This window comes from Natator depressus, chromosome 18 (genome assembly GCF_965152275.1).
Source record: "Natator depressus isolate rNatDep1 chromosome 18, rNatDep2.hap1, whole genome shotgun sequence".
NCBI classification, from domain to species: domain Eukaryota; kingdom Metazoa; phylum Chordata; order Testudines; family Cheloniidae; genus Natator; species Natator depressus.
This window is the reverse complement of record NC_134251.1, coordinates 16,304,835-16,326,285: the sequence shown is the minus strand read 5'-3', so window position 1 is coordinate 16,326,285 and position 21,451 is coordinate 16,304,835. Positions and strand designations below refer to the sequence as shown.

The 21,451-nt window shown below is 50.1% G+C and overlaps 1 protein-coding gene across 1 annotated transcript in view; it reads left to right on the top strand.

Annotated features, from left to right (window-relative positions):
- Window positions 1-2,832: 2,832 nt before the first annotated feature.
- MXRA8 (matrix remodeling associated 8) overlaps window positions 2,833-21,451 on the top strand; it is a 36,424-nt gene continuing 17,805 nt past the window's right edge. The window contains exons 1-5 of the mRNA XM_074975390.1: window positions 2,833-2,953; window positions 13,702-13,725; window positions 14,204-14,512; window positions 15,128-15,229; window positions 16,518-16,976. Of these exons, the coding sequence (XP_074831491.1) occupies window positions 2,905-2,953; window positions 13,702-13,725; window positions 14,204-14,512; window positions 15,128-15,229; window positions 16,518-16,976 (943 nt within the window). The 5' untranslated portion in view covers window positions 2,833-2,904. The remainder of the gene's footprint in view (window positions 2,954-13,701; window positions 13,726-14,203; window positions 14,513-15,127; window positions 15,230-16,517; window positions 16,977-21,451) is intronic.

Here is a 21,451-nt window from a genome sequence, read left to right as displayed (position 1 = left end):
TTAAAAAAATTCTGGAAAAATGGAAAAGTTTCATTTTTGACCTTTTTGAAACATAATGTTTTGGTTCACAATGACTTGTCTTCAGAATCGCCTTGAATTTTATTTTTAAAAAATCAAAAGTGTTGAAAAGGGGTTACAATCAAAACAAAACTTTTCATTTGACTCAAAATGAATTTTCTTCCTGACTTTTAGATTCACCAAAAATTTTGAAGCATTTTTTTTTTGGTTTGTCTGAAAATTATTCCCCTCCCCCCCAAATTTTTGGAACTGTCACGGAACTGAAAAATCCCTCACTGTCACAGCTCTCCTGCTGCTGTCTTTGACCTCCCTAGCATGGGAAATGGCAGCTCAGATTGTCAGATTACATCTCCACACAGCCTTAGTTCCAGAGAGAGAGCGAAAATTGGGTTAGATCTGAAGCCTGGGAGGTGACAGAGGTGTTTTAATCTGGGTGTGTTGTTCATCCCTTTATAGATATAGCTGCAAAGCTTGGACATGGATCAACTTCCCTGAAGTTTGGGCAGGTTTGGAATCAGGTTTTTGGTTCTGCTAAGGATTTCAAAGTGCTTTCCAAGCAATTAAGCTTCCAGCGCCTCTGAAGAGGGGAAGTGTTGACACAGCAGAGTCACAAAGTAGCTAGCCCAAGGCACGGGGTGCTATGACTTGATTTGCAATGATCCTGAGTACCTACTGACCTCAAAGGGAGTTCTGGGTGCCCACACCACCACATGACAGATCAATACAGAACCAGAAAGAGAACCTAGGAGTCCTGACTCAGGACGTCACCCACTAAGGTTTATTATTCACCAGTTTAGGATCAGGGTTCATTTTCCGAACCAAAAAACGTACTGGTATGGAACAGAAAGACCTTCCTCACTAATGCGAAGGCAAGGGTTTGGGTTTTTTGCTGGCTTGAGTTTTAGGGTCATCTTCATGTTTGGAAACGAACCTTTCTCTCTCCTCTCTTTCACGTTGTCTTCAGTGCAGTCTGGTAGCGGGAGTGCCCTTTGGTGCGCTAAAAGGACACAGAATCCGCTGAGACGTTCAGCAGAAATGAAGCAAGAGTCCCCGCTCACAATGGAGGGTTTACGGATTTCAGGCTGAGGCCTTACTGTTGCTTCTGACGGTTTTCATTTATTTTCTGCCATTGAGAGTTAACAGACCTGTCCAAGATCAGGAGCTCTTGTGTTCTGTTTCCCAAACCAGCTGCGTCTTTGACTCCATTGGCTCTCGGACACCTTTTCTTGTCTCTGCAGAATAACAGTCACTCCTGGAGAATGGAAAACTTGCCTTGGAGTTTTAACATTGGATTTGAAAATATGTATGTTTGATTTTTTAAAAAAAATAACTGTGTGAACTTGGGGAAGACTCATCCGATTTCTGCAGGTAGCTCTTGGATGTTGGAGAAACTGGCCAGCCACGTTTTCTTTTCAGGTGAAAAGGGAATTATCCACAGATAGTTCTCAGTTATTCCTCTCAATTGACTGTCTACACACAAAAACTGCATTGGTTTAACTAAAATCGATTTAGTTAAACTGCTGCCCCTTTCATATGTGGTCTTTCATATCAGTTTAAAACGATTACATTGGTTTAGCCTGGACCTGTGCATTTATGGATGCAAGCTAAACTGCTCTGAGCCGGGTTTGAATGGATGTACGTGTCCATGAACAACATTGCACCGGTAACTGAACTGATATAAAAATCACACTTTTTGTCACATCAGTACCACTTTATGTACAGACCTGGCCTAACGTAACAGTCTTTCTTATAGAATCATAGACTTTAAGGTCAGAAGGGACCATTACGATCTTCTAGTCTGACATCCTGCACACTGCAGGCCACGGAATCTCACCCACCCACTCCTGTAACAAACCCCTAACTTATGTCTGAGCTATTGAAGTCCTCAAATCGTGGTTTAAAGACTTCATGAGCAGAACTCTGCTTTTCCATCACGACCTGAGATCATTGCTGTATCATGGCCCTCAGTAACAACAGAGCCAGGTGGCCCCACCAACATTTCCCCTATTAGTCTTGTCTCTAACAGCTTATGACTGGACCAAGGAAACAAAGAGCAGTATATTGGGCTCTCCAAGATCCGCTGTACAAGGTGTCTGTTTTTTCTCAGAATAGAAATCAATCAACCCATGGCATTGTTCTGTTCTTGTACACGGAGCCTGAATGTAGAGGTTCTTTGCTGGTCGTATCTTTCCTGTCTCTACATAGCAGAGAAGCTGGCACCAAAGGCTGGAGAGGGGTCCTGTCCATCAGGAGACATTTGGGGGGATAGTTATAATCTAGTCTGTTTTGCCTCCCCTGTCCTGAACTCAAGTCAACGTTGTTTCTTAAGTCATCCTCTGATACTTGTTTTTAAAGTAAAACCATGTGAGGAGAGACAGATCAAAAAACCGTGAAGGTTCAAAAACCTTGTCCCCGGCAGACAGCTGGATGAGTGTCAAAAGAAAGGGAGGAACAGCTGGATCCAGTAAAAGCACAAGGAAAATTAGTTTCATACCCAGAAGGGAAGTAGGGGGAGGGGGCTGGTTTTTGGAACGCAGAGCTGTGTGGGACCAGCAAAAGTCAGCAGATAAGACTTTGACATCAAAGTCAGGGAGCAGAGCAGAAGGATCCAAGGGGGGAAGAGAGAGAGCTCGTGTTTTGGAGAAATTGAGCAGGAAGCATTAAGGAAGGGAAGGAGGTGGAGAGAGTGTTTTGGAGGGGGCAGTGCAGAGGGGAGGTGGGGTGTTATAAATTGTAGGTGGAGTAATACTGCAAGAATTTGAGCTGCTGTCCCTGGCTCCCTGGCTGTACGTTGATGAGGTCATAGTGTTTTTGGGTTAAAAAAAACAACAACTTCGACTTGTTTTTCAGGAGAGAGAGAGAGAAAAACACACAGAGGCTGAAGAAATGGAGCAAGTAGCAAGACTCCTCCTGTGGCAGCTGTTGCTTCTGCAAAGTAAGCTTCTAGCTGATCGGCATCAATGTTATGTATCTTTCTTGCACCAGAGAGAATGGGGGCTTGGAGTTTTCCTGGGGAAGCTGGCTCTGTCAGTTCAGTGTCTTGGTTTAGATTCTTGTAGCTAGTTGTTTTCTGGAGTGTGTCTGTGTGGTGGGGTGGGGGAAAAGGTTTGGATGGGGAAAAGGGATTTCTCTTGGCTTTTCTGGAGGAGGAATGTTTGGTGGGGTAGGGGTAGATCAGAGGATGTTCTGGGTCGTTATCCATGTACTTTGGTTTGTTTTGCTGCTGATCATCTTGGTGTGCAGAAGGAAGGGAAGGAACATAGCCTGGTATTGCCCCAAAGCTTTGAAACGCTCTGAATCGTTTGATCTCAGGTGACTTTGTGCTGTACGGCAGGAGCTGGCAGTCGTCGTGGGCGATAAGGGGGGAAATACTAAAACTGTTTGGGCTGCCCAGGTAAAAACAGGATTCACTTGACATCCCGGGGGAGGGTGGGGAGGGAGGAGGGGGAGGATGGTCAGGGGATGGGGGGGGTTATTATAGAAACATGGCACTGTTTATGTTTTTTCCTGCTTTGCAAAGTTTTCTGTGGAGGGCAATGGCAGACCCAATGCGCCAAGAGAGGGGGCCTCAGCAGGAAGGCTTTAATGAAGTAAAAAGACTTGTGGGTAAATAGCAGCCCCCCAGAAGGAAGCAGCCCACGTCACACAACCCAAACCAGCCCCTTTGACACCTTCTTCTCTGAGGAGAGCTGGGTGTGTGCAAGGCTGGGTCACCCTGGGGCACAGGACAGCTCAATTTCTGAAGGACGACAGTGCATCCCATCTGGGAAATGTGGGGTGCAAGCTCGTTTAGGGCTGTTTTATCCCCCAACCTCATAAACCCAAATAATCCCATTAGCCAGTGGCTGGGGTTCCCCCGCACCTGCCTTTCCTAGCTCCTTCAGGTCACAGGTGAATTCAGTTTTTGTGCTCAGTCTGGTCCCGGGTGGATATTTTCCACCTCACCAAGCCATCCACAGTTGGCAGTGTCTCTGGGCGTGGTCCAGGACTGGAAGAGCAGGGAAGGCCGCAGGTGAGGACTGTGGGGCCTGGGCAGAGCTGTGAGGGACTCGGCACCGGAAGAGAAGATCACGACTGAGAAGCAGTGGGAGAGCTGTGTGGGGATCCGTGACCGGAGCAGGAGGGGATGGTTTCGTGTTATGCCTGAGAAGCACTGGCAGAACTGAGGGGACTGGAACCAGCTGGGTTGTTACCCTACATGATTCAGAGGAGCATGTGGGACAGGAATAGCAGGTTGTGGTGCTGCTCACCAACAGTAGAGCTGTGTGGGGCTCAGACCTGGAACCGTAATCCTGCAGGTCAGGATTGAGGGGCTCTAACGGACACATTTGGGTGCAGTGTGTAGAGGTGGGGGCGGTGTTGGAGCCCCATCAGAGATCTTCGACTTGCAGGCTGACTTCTCCAAATTCCCATGAAAATAAAGTTGGAGGCAAGGGGTGGGAGAAATCCAGTTCCTTTAATCTTTGGTGAGATGCGGTTCTGATCTCCCCCCTCGAGCGTTCATCCCTCGGGGAAAGACCGGCTCCATTCCGAATGGCTCTGCATTGCGGGCCGCGTGCCAACACACTGTACACGAGGCTGAGAAGTGTTTTCAAAGCGAAGCACATCTCTGAGCGGTCTGGGAGAAGCGGGCCTGTGAGGGGGCCTGTGTGCACAGCAGCCAAGATGGCGGCTGGCAAATGCTGGCGGAGCTTCTCCTGGCTTCTCGTGCAGACGGAGGAGGACTTTCTTCTTTCTGCCGAGACGGCACTTTTTCGTCTCTCTCCGGTCTGACAGGCATGTTCCCACTTGCTGGAACTGTTGGAGTCGGATGGCTGGGGAAGCTTTTGGGAGTCCCAAAATCCCCTCTGAAAGCAAGAACAAAAATCTGCTGTTGAGAAATTAGATCCCAGGAGCTGTTTTTGTTTTTTATAAATGGGGACTTAAAAAACCATCAGTGACTGCAGCCTGAGCCAGCCCTCGCAAATGGCTGCCTGTGGGGGATCTTCATTCAAGATCCAGCCTCAGTCTTTCACTCCCAGGCCAGCAGGAGACAGGCGCAGCAGGGATGCAGTGTGGTTAGCCATTAGGAATCAAGCACTTGCATTACTCACGGATGCCCCCAGCTGGGTGACTTGAAAAGAGGGGCGTAGGTCGCCTCCCTCTGCTGGGTCAGCTGACGCATAGAGCTATTCCCAGAACTCACTGAGCTATTCGGAGTGGCCATTGCTAGTACAGTGCCCGGAGGAGAAGCCATAATGGTCCCCTTGACACTGGGTCAGGCCCCCAAAGAGCCAGCGTGAAGTTGCTACCATTTTCCAAGACCGTATGAGCTTAACTCAGTAGCAGCATCTGGTATGTTTGCACTGACGTGGGAATAGCTCTAGGGAGGCCCTTAAAAGTGTGGACACAGGGGCCGCGACGACGGAGAACGAGGAACTTGGTATTTTCACATGCTTCTTATTTTTAACTTTTTAAAAAACTCCCGTTTTTGAGTAAGCCTCTCATTCAGGGCCTGATCCACCAGCCACTCGCTCCAGCGGGACCGTGATGCTGCCACCCCTCCAGCAAGAGGAGCTGCAGCTCCCTTTTTGTCAATGGAGGCTGGTTTAATGCCCAGTGCAGAGGTGTCGCTTTCTTGGACGTATGTCGGGCACCTAGGCAGCACCAAAGTGGTGTGTTAATGATTAGAGCAGGGAGTGGGAGGCAGGATGCCTGGGTTCTAGTCCTGGCTCTGTGATTGTCTGACTGTGTGACCTGGGGTAGGCTGAAATTTTCATAAGTGGCTGCTGATTTGGGGCGTGTCTGGTTTCTTAGGCTACCCAACTGGAGACACCTAGGGGCTGATTCCCAGAGCAGCTGAGCACTCACAAGTCCAGCTGAAGTCCCTGCAGGTGCTCAGCCCTTCTGCAAATCAGGCCCAAGGTGCCCCAAGTTGGGCACCCCAAAACTGAGGCACCTAAGATCAGTGTCCACTTTCAAAAGCATTGGCCTGAACCTCTCCAGAGCTCAATTTCCTGAAGTGCAGCTTAGAAGTGATAACACTTCATTCACGAAGGTGTCGTGTGGCACTTTGAAGCTGACGGGACTCTGTCCTAGGTCATGAGTGCTATTGTTTAGAATCCGTATCTGCCTGGTGCGTCTTGCGCACATGCTCAGCGTCTAACTGAGCGCCATATTTGGGGTTGAGAAAGAATTTCCCCCCGGGTCCGATTGGCAGAGACCCTCGGGGGAGGGTGTGTGTGCTTTGCCTTCCTCTGTAGCGCGGGTCACGGGTCACTTGCAGGTTTAAACAAGTGCAAAAGGGTTTTTTTCTCCAGCTGATAGTAGCCCATCTTAATTAATTGGTCTTGTTGCAGTTGGTATGGCAACACCCATTTTTGCATGTTCTCTGTATATATATATCTTCCTACTGTGTATACATACCTTTTCCATGGCATGCATCCGATGAAGTGTGTTTTAGCCCATGAAAGCTTATGCCCAAATAAATTTGTTAGTCTCAAAGGTGCCACAAGTACCCCTCGTTTTTTTTGGTGAATTCTCTGTATCTTGACGTCTTTAAACCATGTTTTAAGGACTTCAGTAACTCAGCCAGAGGTTTGGGATCTATTACACGAGTGGGTGAGTGAGCTTCTGTGGCCTGCGATGTGCAGAAGGTCAGACTAGATGATCATGATGGTCCCTTCTGGCTTTAAAGTCTCTGAGACTCAGTGATCTGGAAAATGGGCAATGAGATGGGAAAAGAAAAAGGGACTGAAAAAGACACAAAGCTGCTGAGAAAGGAATGGTGAGAAGGTCAGAGCTGAACTTACTCTAACAAAAAGGCCTTGTCTAGGGACACAGGCAGGCTGGGCCAGAAATGAGGTCCCTGCATTCGGAAGGATCTTCCTCCAGCCTGTATCAGCTGAATCATTAGGAGGAAGAGCATGGACAATTCCTGGGTGATCTCAGTTGACTTGGGAAGAGACGGTGCTCAAGTATGCTGGGTGTAAATCACTAAGAAGGCTCGATTCTGCTGCCCTTACTCCTAGGGGGAGTCCCTTGCTTCTTAAGTGGCCTTCTGGATTTCAGTGGCACTGCTTGTCCTGTAAAGCACTACTCTCTATACCTGATCTGGCACCTCCTGAAGTCAATGGCAAAGCTCCTACTGGCTTCGGCGGGGTCAGGATCAGAACCAGTGTGAGTAATGGTGGCAGAACTGGGCCCTTGGGGGATTTACCTGCTATCACAGGACCCTGTAACGCACACACCTGCTTACCAGCCAACAACCCCATTCATGCTGCCTTCTGCGATGTTAGCCAGATTCCTGGCTCAGCTCTGCCTTTGCTTTCATCCTCTGTTAGCTCTTCGTTGAACAGGACACCGGGTGTTTTGATGAGCACGCACTCCCAGCTTTGGGCTCAGCCTCTCAGTCAGAGCGGCAGTCTCTCCTCAGCATCCCAGACACCTTCTGACTGAAGCAGTGGTGTTGTTCTGTGTGTAGGAAAGGGGAGAGGTGGTTTCCTAGTTGGGTCACGCAGAGGAGGCAGTCTGCGGAGCAGTGTCGATGTGGGACGTTCCTCAGAGCTTTGGGATCTTGCTTCTTGTTTGCCCAGCTTCTTCTTGGCCTATTTAAGAAGCTTGCCTTGGAATTATAGATGCCAGAGCCTGGGTATGTATTTTACAGGAGGATCTTGAAATGCCGTCTGTTCTCTTCTTCTCATCCAGTGGAGCTCAAGATTTTGCCTTTCCTTTGAGCTTTTGTTGGACTGGCCAGCACGATATCTCAGGAACCTGCTGGGAAGAACCCTATGTTTGCCTCTAGCGTAGAGGAAAAGTTAGGGGACACTATGTGAGCCGGTCTCCCCAGTGCCACTCGTGTCTGGAGCTGGAGCGGTAACGTGAGGATGGGGCTGGGGAATGTAGCTACAGGGCTCAGAGCGGTTGCCTTCAATTTTGGAAAGTGGAACCATGAACTGCAGCGAACACAGTTTGTTCAGATCTTGAGGTTGTGGTCCCAAAGCTTCGGCTCTCAGAGTCCTGGGATTGTGGAGGATTCTCAGCTTTCATTAAAACAAAAATCGTGTTTCTAGGCCTAATGGTTGCAGAGGGAAACCAGGGCAACCTGCCCGTCCCTTTCATCTCCTGGAGCCATCCGCCATCGTGGCCCTGGATGTCGCATTGACAGTGCTGTGAATTGAGCCCGGAGCTCCTGGCTGCCCCTTGCCTCCGTCACACAAACTTTGTCAGTGTAAGGGGCTGTACAGCTGCCAGGATGGGTCACTGGCCTTTCTTCCAGCATAGGCAGAGCTGGTGCAATGCCTCTACAACACGCCTCCTTCCAGTCCAGGGGGAGGGTGGCCACAGTGCGGCTGTGCTCCGGCTGTTCCCAGCTGCCCCAATGGCTGCATGGGGCCGGAGGCAGGTTAGGGCAGTGCCTTAGGCTGCTCTTACTTGGCTGGGGCCCAGGGCAGCTCCAAACCAAAACCCAGAATCAGGGAGGTGCCACTTTTCTTTCATCCCATCTCCGGTCTCAGGCACATTGGTGAATTGGGTCCCAGTAGCCCACGGGCATCCCTGATCTCACGCCACCCCACTGTTCCCCCTGCATCCTGCCCAGTCGGCTCAACTCATTACCTCCTTTGTCTCCTCCCACTCCTGGCTTCGCACCTCCTTTCACGCTGCCCTCCTGACGCGGTTACTGCCTCGATCAAGGTGGGCAGAGCGGCCTCTTTCAGTTGACAGGATCAGTACTGACAGGTGGGAGTCGGTGTCACTGAGCCATGCACAGTCCAGGGTTTGTATCCCAGCCAGTCCGGATGAATAATAGAACTGAGGCCTCGAAGTACATCCCTGGCAAAGCACAGACAGGTATTATGCCTACTTTACGGATGGGTAAATTGAGGCACAGAGAAACACAGTGACATGCCCATGTCCTACAATGAGTGGCAGAGCTGGGAAGAGAACTCAGGAGTCCTGACATGCAGTTGCCTAGTAACTGCGAGACTGCTGCCTCCCCTGTAGGGATCTATGAGCAGAGGCTTTAGCAGATGAATGAAAGAAAGCCGGCAGGAACCGTGGAAAGTTTTTGTCTCCTGGAAGCTGCTGCCCTGATGTTACAGATGATCATGCTCTGCAGTCTTGTTTCACAGAACAGCCACGCTTTGCAATGTGGTGGAGGAACACACGTGGCCTGTTAATAAGCTCCAGCAGCCCATCCTGGCAATATGCCCCAGTGGATGGACGGGAGAGTCAGGGCTTGTGTGGTCCTGATCATGCCAGTTGGTAAAACCAGCATAAAAACAGAATCCAGAAATTGGGGGAGAGGGGCTCTGCTATTCTTAGCTCAGGGACGATGCAGGCTGTGGAATGGAGAACACGGAGGGTTTCCGGGTTTGGAAGGCTCAGCTGGATGGCTTTGTCAGATGTCCAATTTATGCAGTTTGCCTCCATGGTTTTTACATTAAGTTGTAAGGGGGAAAGGGAAAAATAAATGCATTCCCACGGCTCACCCACAAGAGGAGATTCTTGCAGCACCAAATCAATCCATTATTAAATGAACAGCAAAACGAGGCTCTGACAGCACTGGCTTTGCAGACAGCTAGCAGCCCCAAGTTGTAGGCATTGTGCTCTGGGACAAAGGACATTTGACTGCATCTCCTCATCATGACATCACCTCCTGGTGTCGTGATGCAAACCTCACCGTATCCTGACTGGTTAGCATCACACCGTAACACTGATGCATGGCAATACAGGGCCAGGACCCAGCACGATGACATGATGTCCCTTCACACCTGAAGATATGCCCAGGTCCTAGTTATTCCATCACTGCGTGTGAGTAACTCCCAGTGATTTCAGTCACTTACTGCAGCCCTGGGACAGTTGATCCATCAGGGCTCACTCACGAAGATCAAGATCAGTGAAAATCATAAGACAAATTTCTCCCAGACAGTTCAAACAATGCACTTTAGTTCTCACCTGCGGTTCCGGCCCTCAGGCTTGCCCAGAGTTTGCATGGTGGTTTGTGATATGAACCCGTGCCCCCTGGTGAGTAGTCTGAGTGCAGCATGTTCATTAGCGCAGGATCAAGAGGTTAAAGCATGGACCTGGGTGTTAGAAGATCTGCCTAATCTGCAGTCAAGGTGGGACCGTGAACTAATTATTTAGCATTTGTGCCTCAGTTTTTCCACCAGTAAAATTAATACTTTGATCCATGTTTGTAAAGCATTTTGGGATCCTCAGAAGGAGAGTGCTATAGAAAGGCAAAGTATTATTTTCTTGTTGCCCCAAGCTAAATCTGAGCTTCCAGAAACGAAGGCCTGAGCATTATCGTTCTGCGCCATCAAGTGCTTTGTAAACCACAAGAACAGGGATTGGAAACGAAGGAATCACTTCACTGTTTGGGAATGGGTTGTCTTTTTCTTTTATATGAAGTGGTACAAAGTACACCGGCATTTCCCCAGCGTATTCTCTTTGTAAAGCTGCAAATATAAATGCAGAAGAAAAGGCTTCCCTCTGGAGTATCTTTGAATGGAGCTCTTGCCTGGAAACTGCCATTCTCCCACCATGGTGTCACTGCCAGTGCTTTGCGAGAGGCAGAGAAGAAGAGTGGTTTATTTCACTGAGCATGTTCTCTGTGGGTGTGATTGAAGTAGCCCCATTCTGGAGTTAATTTATTCCCTGTAGCAAGAAATATTCCAGTCTTTGTCCGGGTGGCATTGTGCCCACGGCATTAGCAGGACAAAACAACTAATTATCCGGCTGTAACCCATTTGTGCTTCAACGGTTAACAGATGGTTTATGGAGATGAATGATGCCACTGTGTTGTGATACTGAACCATGCTCTCCACACTGCCCACTGGACTTCCCATCCTACGCAACTAGCAGGAGGTACTGGGCTATGCGAAGGTGGAAACGAAGACATTTGTTTATGTCCCAGGAAGTAGTTCTCAGTACATGGATCTGAGTTATGTGGGCTTGAGAGGCTGCACTGGGTTAGCCCGGGGAAGCCAGGCATGTTAGGGAGATAGAATTTAATGGGGTTGCCCTTGATGTCAACAGGTGGTTTCTCTGAATAGTACTGGCAGTGAAGTGTGAAAGGAACGTGCAGGGGAGCACACCTGAGTGCAGCGAGCTTGGTCAAAGGATTCATGCTTTTCTGATCAGCAGCTTTTTGCCTTTTATGAAACACTAGAACTCAGTTGCATCAACTCCAGCATTGGTGCTGCTGTCCTGTCTCCTGAAAGGTGCTAGCTTCAAAGCCTTGGGCGCCAAAGTCCTCTGTTTAGCCACAGGACAGGAAGAGTGGCAGTGTGGTCTTCCCCTCCACTTTACTCCAGCTCAGCTCTGACCTGGGCGAAACAAGAAGGGACTTGAATCTCCAGGTCTCTGTTGGGACAGCAATCTGGATGCCCTCTAAGAAGGAGCCAGAGTGAGATTACCAAACACTGTTCACACAGATAGCACAGAGCCGAGCAGGGTTCAAATAGATGACCTACAAGGGGAAGGCTCCATATCCCATTGCTAATTCCATGAGCCATCCAGCATCCCCTTGCTGTACAGTCCATGGATGATCCCTGGAATCGCAATGGACCGTCATGGGGATCCTGGTCCGTGTGGCAGCAGCAGAGACGCAATTGTGCCTTGTCACCCTTTCTCACTAACCGTTTGTGGGAGAAGGGTGGAACTTTTATCTTCCAGATGTAAGGTTAGGTGTCCTCCTACAAGACCCCAGGGCCCCTCCCACTCCAAATGAACATATCTGAGGGCCTCGCCCTGGCTGACTACACACCAGGCAGAACAAAAGCCTCTATTATATAATGGCAGCGTGGTCAGACGCACTGCCTAGCACCACCGGCTAAACAGCTGGAACCAGTGGGAAGAGACCAAGGTGATGTTTGTATGCCAGTTCGGTTATAAACACTCTGTCTCAGCAAGAGAACACTGGGGGAGGGCGGGTATTTTGGCAATTCCCTACAATTTCCCATCGATGGGCGTGCTCAGCCGCTGTCTCGTGTTACCCTGCACAGAGCTGGTCGAAATGCCAGCAGCTATCGGCCACTTGTGTTCACTAGCGTTCCCGCCGTGGCTGCGGGTGGTGGAACTGCCCTGTCGGTAGCAGTAGTGGAAAATGTTAGGGAGGAAAAAACCCCGTGGTAGACAAGGTCTTGTTTCCATTGTGTAAAGCCAGGCTTTGTGGTGTGAGGGCACAGGGATAGTCCCTGTCAGTATGCTCCCACCCCTAATCACAGCTCCGAGCTATGAGGCTAAGCTGTACTTTTCTCTGGGCAAAGCTACAACTGAGAAGCAGTGTGTGACTGCAATCCGGCTGAAAGCACTGTTGTGACTGGCCCAGGATGGAAGGCACCATACAGGCATCAGAAAGGCCAGTGATTGCCTGAGAACAGGACCCCTGGCCACTTAGTTCCAAAAATGCTGGCCTCAGCCCTTTTAGCGACAGGAGAAACCCTTAGTGATGGCTAGCCGAGAATGTCTACACCGCCATCGGGACAGTATGTGTAGACACACCAGAGCTAGCTCACTGGAAATAGCAGTGGAGCCCCCTGGCCTGGGCTAGCTGCCTGAGTCTATACCTACCATCCCAGTCCAGATTGGACAATGGGAGGTGCCCAGGCAGCCATGGCCACACTGCTATTTTAGCAAGCTAACTCAATCAAAGCTAGCTCGGGTATGTCTACATGAGTTGCAGTCATGCCTCCCAGTTGCTGTGTGGACATACTCTTAAGGTCAGGTTCAAATCCTGTCTGCGGGCTGCGCCCATTAGAAGGCGTAAGTTACATACACGTTTAAGGCCTGATCTTGGGAGGAACCGGATTGGTTTCCATGCACAGGATCTGGCCCTCAGCTGCTAAATTGCACCTCTGCATTGACTCCGGGCCGCACTGGTGCGTTGTTTACATGCTTCATTTTTTTCTTTTTTTATCCTGGTGGCTCCCGAACAGAATTAAGATACTTAACAGGTAAGAAGCTGTATCTGTAGGACCAATTGAGGAGAAATTAAACTGGGGTCATAAACTGCCCTCTAGCCCGACCAGCACATTAAAAGGTGAATGCGAGGACTGGAAGAAATCCCTGGTTTTTTTCCGCTGACATGAATGGCCCGTTCATTTCAATGGGGGAGGGGGTTGGTGGATACAGTGTTTGGCCTCTGAAAGATACCACAAATACCAGGCCACTGATAAGTTTCCAATCCACTTTGCTCCCTTTTCTATGATCACCAAGACCAGGGTATGAGTAAAATGAACAGAAGAGAATCCAGATAATGAAAAAGATGGGAGGAAGGGCCAGACCAGATCGCTGGGGTTGAAGGTGGTGAAGAGAGTTAATTAGCATGGTAAATGCCTGGCCCACAGTTTAATCTGATGCCTCAGGTTATCAAAGCCAAGACCAAATCCGGCTATATTTTTGATCCCGTGTCTCCGCCCCCTTCTCCAGCCTGCTTGTTTTTTATATCCTCTGGACGCTCTTTGGGTCAGGGACCCTCATTTCTTATGCTTGTAAAGGGCCTGGCACCGTGGGACCTAGACGGGTTGTGAGGCCGTCAGCGCTAGTACAATATAAATATGAAATAATCACAATATTGAAGAAGAGCTGAAGGATGGAATAATAAAAATAAAGGAAAGATGCTGGCTGCTGGCTATGAATATATTTAATATTTGCTCATTTACTTTGTCAGTAACATTATTTTCTTTTTTCCTTCAACAGGGTCTATTGTTCATTTGTATTCAGGTAAGTGATGCCCTTTTACTCTGTCTTGGTTTTAGGATTGTTAGAAGTATGGGAACTGACTAGGGTTGCCAACCCTCCCAGTTTGACCAGGAGTCTCCCGGAATCAGGCTCGATATCCCGGAGGCTACTGAAGCCAGTCCAGGAGATTTTAGGCTGCTAAAAGTCCAGCGGTGCAGCGGGGCTAAGGCAGGCTCCCTACCTGCCCTGGCCTGCCACTGCTCCCAGAAGTGGCAACATGGCTGGCAGCAATTCCTAGGAGGAGGCATGGCCGGGGGGGGTCTCTGCACGCTGCCCCCGTCCCAAGCACCAACTCCGCACCTCCCATTGGCCAGGAATGGGGAACCACCTGGCCGCCCATGAGCCGCTGCCGGACATGCATAGATTCTAGAACATGCTGCCATGACCAACCGGCTGCTTTCATGCATCCTTCCCCACTTCATGTCCCATCAGTCCGGCCTCTCCCTCTCTCTGCCCACAGTCCCAGCTGACATGTTGAACCCCGAGAGCGTGGTGGTGTCGGTGTCGAATGTCAGCGCCGTGGCTGGGTCCCAAACTGTCCTGACCTGCAAGAGTTACCGCATGATCTGGACCCAGGACCGTCTGAATGACCGCCAGCGTGTGGTCCACTGGGACTTGTATAGCAACCCGGATGGAGATTACAAGGCGGAGAGGCTGTGTGACATGTACTCGGCTGGGGAGCAGCGGGTGTATAGCTCCTACAACCAAGGGAGGATAGCCATGCCCCAGAATGCGTTCGCAGATGGCAACTTCTCACTGGTGATCAAAGGTACCAGGAGCCAAAGTGATCTCTCCTTCCATTGCTGTAGCTCCATGCTCTTGTACTGAGATTTCCTAAGGGGAAGGGCAAGCTGATGTCATCTGAGACTCAGGAAATGCAGTGTTCTAACAACGAGTAAAGTAACCACCTTTTAAGAGAAACTTGCCTTGCAACCACTTTGAAAGTCTTAATCACTGTGTGTCAAAGAGGAAGGATAGCCTTATGGGTAAAGCACTCTGGGTTCCAGTCCTAGCACTGTCGTGGACTCCCTGTGTGGCCTTGATTGAGTCACTTAATTACTCTGTGCCTCATTTCCCCACCTGTAACATGATAAGAATCCTGCCTTTCTCCCACTCTCTGTCCGTCTTGTCTATACAGATTGTATGCTCTTTGGGTCTCTTACAGTGCCTAGCACAAGCTTGGCTGGGGCTGGTATTACTGAAATGCCAAAGAATAACTCAAACAAACAAGAATGAGCTCAAATGAGCATGTAACTGCAGTGGGACGTTGGCCCTGTTTGTCTAAAGCTCCTTCGGTACCGCCAAGCCTGGGGACGTGCTGCATAAACAGCCGCAGACAAGCGTCACCTTGCTCTTAAAGGTTCTTTTTCTCCTCTTGCCCTAGATGTTGCAGAGAGCGACCAAGGCACTTACTCCTGCAACCTCCACCATCACTACTGCCACCTGTACGAAACGGTGAAAATCCAGCTGGAGGTCACCGAGAAAGGTAAAGGCACATGCTGATGCAAACGATGGGCATCGGTCCCTCTGCGGGGGGGCAGGTACTCCCCATGCCCAGTACCTCGGGCCCCAGTCTGACAGAGAACTCTGGGCAGCGGGAGCCCTATGCTCATGGAGAGCCTTGCTGGCTTCACAGGGGTACTGCCCAGGGCTAGCACCTTGAGCCAGCTTTGGTGAGGGAGACCCCTGCTCCCACCCGGTGCCTCAGTGAAATCAGTGGGGGGTCCGTGCAGAGGCAGAGCACCGCGCGGGATAGGATCACTGGTGCTGCACGTGAATGTCGCTGCACCTCAAAAGACATCAGTGCTCAGTGCAGCTTCTAGCAGCCAGGCAGCTGTGAGGTTTCCTTTGCTTTGCCGTTGGAGTCTTGCTGTGTCAAGAGGGGGAGCTTCTAGGGACTGCCACCGATGGCACCACTTGGATGGAGACTCACTTGCTGTACACGTTCCCCTTTGCCCGCTAGAATCACCTCCATCTTGTCTGGCTTTCCTGCCGGTCCCAGTCTTGTTAGCCCTGGGAAAGAGCTAAGGCTGCCCTGCCTGCCTGTGCTGAGAAAGGGGCGAAGGGCTGAGTGTCCAGCGAGCGTATGGGTAACTCGGATAAGTGGGCGTTGGGATGGGAGGGAAGCAGCATCTTCTCTCTTGCTCCCTGAACGTTTCTGTGCGTATAATAAAAACGCCCAGTCTGGCTCCGGGAGCCCCGCTGCTTGTCTGGTTTTTATTGCTCAGCGTGAACAGCCTGCGAGCCAGTGAGCCTGTAATTCCCCCAGTAATTAGGGCACTGGGGGCATCAAAGCATTTCCTGCAAGGAGACTGCCTAAGATGCTTGGAGGATGGGACTCGGCATGTTGAAGATAAAGTCTGTTATTGTTTTCCCATTCTCAGTCATTGGAGAGAACGTGCTCTTCCTTCTTTGCAAACCTAGCCACGGACTCTCAGCTACAGGGGAGGAGGGACGGGCTCGCAGTTAACACCCTAAACTGGGACCCGGGAGTCCTGCGTTCAGTTCCTAGCTCTGGCACAGACCCTCTGTGGGAGATTTGAGCCAGTCACCCCCCCTCCGTGTGTCTCAGGTTGTGAAGCACTTTGAGATCCTCGGGTGGCAGTGCAGGGCAGGAAAGCATTCTCGGTGGTTCCTAGCATGGGAAAGGCTGGCGTCTAGACAGCAGAGCTGCCGGGGGCAATAAGGTATAATAAGGTGTGTGCGCTGGGTTGTTTCCAGATGAAATGGGACTGTACATGTTTACCCAGCTGCCTCCTGTGTCCTCTCTGCAGCCAGGGAAGCGAAGAGGTACTGGGATGGCGAGAAGGCCGTGATCGTTGCCTTGAAGGACAGCACCGTGGTGCTCCCGTGCGTGAACCGGAACCAGATCTGGACTGAGCGGCACAGCGAGGAGGAGCAGCAAGTGGTTCACTGGGACAGGCAGCCCCCGGGGGTCCCGCACGACCGGGCCGACCGTCTCATAGACCTGTACGCGTCCGGCGAGCGCCGCTCCTACGGGCCTCTCTTCATCCGGCAGAAGATGAACATCACTGAGACGGCCTTCGCCCTGGGCGACTTCTCGCTGCGGATTTCGGGCCTGGAGAACGCGGATGAGGGCACGTACTCCTGCCACCTCCACCATCACTACTGCGGCCTCCACGAGCGCAGGATCTTCCGGGTCTCCGTGACGGAGCCAGTGAGAGAGAAGAAGGTGGTGAACCTCACTAACCCCAACAGCGTGCCAGCTGTAGGTAGGTGACCCTCCCAGGGTGGGGTGTCCTTCCTCCCGGGGAGGAGTAAACAGCTATAGCCCTGCCCTTGGCTGAGAGGGGTCACAGAGCAGGCCTTCGGGCCCTGCCCTCAGGGAATGCCTCAAGTTCCAGAGAGTTTTCTAGCAGGCATAGAGATCGCTCTGCTTGCTTTGTGTTGCCCCCACAACAGACCTGGCCTCAGGAGACACTCTGGGGCAGGCCGGAAGGAGGGAGGGGACGTGACCAAGGTGACTCGGCATCCCTGCAATGCTCCACAGAGGCCACTGAAGCAACTTTGAGATGCTCTGAGAGCTTCCCCAGCCTGAGCCAGGGCCCACACATGTCCCTGCAGCCAGGAGTAGATGAGACTCAAACAATGTCCCTTCTGTCAATGCAGGAATGAATCTGCCCCTATGTTCTGAGGGGTGGTTGGTGTCTTTGTGTGGGTGGTGAGTGCTCTGATTGCTTGAGGGGGAAAGCGTCTGCAAAGAGCAGTCTGAAGCAAACCCTGGGAACCTCTGGACAGGGCCCGATCCTGCCCCCAGCTCCCATTGAAGTCAGTGGGAGTTAAAGATGCTCAGCACCTCTGCAGCCGATGGACCTGATTCTTCTCTGCCTTGCATCTAGTGCCACTGTATACGCTGGTGCAAAGTGCATTTCAAAGGCTACTATTCTGGTGTGGGAGCATTTCACACCCACTCTGAACAGGTGTCCATGCCAGGCGGTGGAGAATCAGGCCCCAAGATCCCCCTTTTTTTGCCATATCTCGCATTTTCTTCTCTGGACGAGCTGCTCTCTGACAGCCTGTTCAAACCCTGAACCATCACACTCATCACAGGCAACCCCCCTTCCCCAGTTTAATAATTTTTGAGCCTTCCAGGTTACCATTCTTTATTAACATTTTAAAATATTCATCGTGGTTTAATATTTATTGGCTGCTTAATACTGAATTTAAACGTGCTTCATAAATCTTTAAGTAGCTCCCTTCTGCTTCAGCAAGAGGCTTTTCCAAGCCACGGAGGCCTGCATCTCCCCGCTGGGCCATAGGTCGGCACCCAGAAAAGAGAGGCATTATCAAACAGAGATTGCCCATGGGCGAGTTTACGTAGAGGCTGGGACACAAATATTATGCTCTCTGCCTGTGGCCTTTTTGCTGCCGTCCCTTGGCTCGGGGAGTCCCATTCAGCTGCCATTTTGCAGATCTACATTTCAATTTCAGGGAGGGTCCCCTAGGAATCCAGCGTTGCTCTTTGTTTGTGCAGTCAGTGAACTGGTAACCACCTGAGCAGAAGGTGGACAAAACATGGGAGGAGCTAGAAACAATTTAATACAGACAGACTAGCTCACCAGTCATTCAGTCCTGCATCAGGTCCCCAAAACAGCTCAAGCAGCGTCTCCCCTCTTGCCTTCTGGAGGAAATACCTAACTAATGTCCTGGCCAATTTGGAATAGCACAGAGAGAGAGCCTCAGTATCCGGACTCATTCTGATGTGGGGTAATTACATTCTGCCTCCTTACCTTGTCCGATGGCTTTCAATAGAGGACATATTCATCGTTTGCACGTCAAAACTGTTGGCTTAGTGTTGCTATGGGCTGTCCCATAGCTGCTGTGTTTCACCCCAGCAGTGGCTGCATTTCAGTGGTGGGGAAAGTGATCCCAGTGTCATGTGTTTCAGTTTAATTGAGCCTATCAAGCACGTTGGCAGAAAAGGTGCTGGATACCGGCAAGATAGTTTCGGTCATCTGGGTCCTGCACTGGGGTTTGTCACTGGCAAAGAGAATGAAAGGATTAATTATTCCAGTCAAAGAAGCAGGCTCAAGAGCCCTCTCTCACCTTACACTAATTCACATTTAAGCAGCAAATGACTGCTCTTCCTGTGTTCAATGGTTTTTGTTTCTCCCTGGTAAACTTTTGCCATTGCTTTTACTCTTTACTCCGTGACAGTTCATTGGTGTGCACAGGACTAAACACAATAAAATAAAGCTACTATGTTCCGTTAACTGAATGAGAACAGTGGCTGCAGCTGGACTGATAAACACAGTCTTGTAGGTCAGAGTGTGCTGGAGGAACTTAAGGAAACAGTGAAGTCTAAGGATCAATGCAGGGAAACTGGGAGTCAGGACACCGGGGTTCCCTTTCTGGCTGAGTCTCGGTGACTGGCTTTGTGACTTTGGGCGAATCCAGTAGGTTCCAGTCCTGCAGCGCGCGCTCACATGAGTAGCAGGTAATCGCTTTATGCCTGCACAGGTTGGAGAGAACAGCTTGCAGCAGTGACATGAGCCATCATTGGCTGATATTCATCAAGTGCTTTGAGATCCTCCGATGACCGGCGCTATTGAAGGGTAAAGAGGCCTGAGCTGTGCCCTGTGTGCAAAGTATTAGTACAAGAAGGGAAGGAGCCTTCTGCCACTTTGGCAAGCTGGGTCCTGATCCTGCAAATCTGGGTAATGTTTACTCATACGAGTAGTCCCCACTGATCTCCTCTGGCCAACAGCAAAGCCCGACACAGATGAACATGTTCCCTTTGAAGTCAATGGCAAAACTTGCAGAGACGGCAGTGGGAGAAGGATCAGGCCCAGGATCACCCCCCCCCACCTCATTTGAAGAACACATAAGGTGGATTATTTCTGTTCAGAGCCTTTGCTAAACAGGTCCATGAGGGGCTGGCTGCTGTGCACTTGGGGCCTGATCTAAAGACCACGGATCTCAGCGGGGTTTGGATCAGGCCCTAATGGGCCTTGGGTAAAGCAAAGCAAGTCGATTCAGCTGCTAAATTTTGCCCCCTTTGGGCCCCTGGGGGCGGTGAGTGCTCGTCTGGCCTGCAAAGCGCCACGCTAAGAATTTGCTGAATCGATGGGAATTTGAGAGAAGCTGGAATGTCTCGTGTGCCTGTTCCAAACCCATCGACACCATGCAGCGTGCCGGAGCGGGTCCTGTTTGCATAGCAGTGGGAGTGGCCGTGACAGAACCCCCCACTCCTTGCACACCGCTGTAAAAATCTTCTGGGAGAAATGAAAGAAAAGGAAAACGTCCGGAGATAACAGAACCAAAGTGCTGACCTTTCTCAATGAACAGCTCCAGTTTCAGGCATAGCTCCAAGGTTTGGAGCCATCTCTAGACAGGAAACTTCATCCTGCTGCCAATAGAAACCTGGGCTGGATTCTGCTCTTGGTTGCACCCGCATAAATCTAGAGTGAACCCACTGACTTTAGTGGAATGATTCTGGACTTACATCTGCGTGACTGAGAGAAGAATCTGGCCATTATCTCAACGACATATTTATTGTCGCACAGTTCACAGATCTATGCTCAGTTCTCTGCTGGCCTTCAGAGCCTCAACGGGTGCAAAGTGGTGTAGCTCCAAAGGCTTCAGTGAAGCTAGACCCATTTACACTAGCGCTGGGGATCTCATCTCTGATATTTTGGTGGCAGGTATGTCAGGAGACTGTTCCCTGCTTAATTTTTTGCACTAAAAATCAGTTATCCTGGGTTAAAATAAAACAGCAGCCCTTTGAAAATGCATGCAAGTTTGTCATATATTTCAACCAAAGGTCTCAGAGCACCTTACAAACATTGACTCCCTCAAGTCTCACATGCCTGTGAGATAGGTACTTCTTTATAAAACAAACCTGTTAATTATTCCTCCTTGTCCTAAATGGAGTAGTACGGAGCGAGGCAACTAAACGGGATTATGCCGTATTTGAGAGAAACAAGGAAAAGATTTTGACTATGGCTGCATGTGCATCTGGTCCCCAGTCCTGTATCCTGATGCATGCGAGTGGACCCTCACATCCATGTAGAGCCCTGTGGACTTCATGTCTAAGGGTCCACCTGTATGGATCAGATTGCAGGACTGAGGCCTCGGTGTGTAACCCCGCTGAATTCAGTGATTTATAGTCTGATTTGTGAGTGTGTGTGTGGGAATACCAGTGCCTTAACTCTTGCGTTGCTGGCTAGGTTAGAGCCCGCCTCTTTTGTTAAATAGCAACAACTCTTTTAGGGAACTTTAGTGCAGTGGCTTGGGTGCAGCTGGGGATGCGATATTTACAAATATTGCAAGTTTGGCTCTTGTTTGTAGCATAAAGCAACATCACCTAAGCTTACACTTTGGTGGAAAACTAGAATGGGGAAGAGATACTGTATACTAGATAGAGATACTTTTCCTGGCTCTGCCACTAGCCTGCTGAGTGACCTTGGGCAAGTCACTTCACTGCCTGGTACCTCAGTTTCCTCCTCTGTAAAATGTGGGTAATGCTGCTGATCTCCTTTGTAAAGTGTTTTGAGATCTATTGGTGAAAAGCACTAGATAACAGCTAGGTGTTAATAATAATATTAATACTTAATAAAGTAAACCACAAGAGGCCTAACACTGTTTCAAATCTATTCTTTGTTATGTTAGTGAAATCCCCAGTGTCTGCAAAAGGCTAAGCCAACTCCAGCCCTGTCCAGCAAGTGATGTCAGGGGAAGGCAAAAG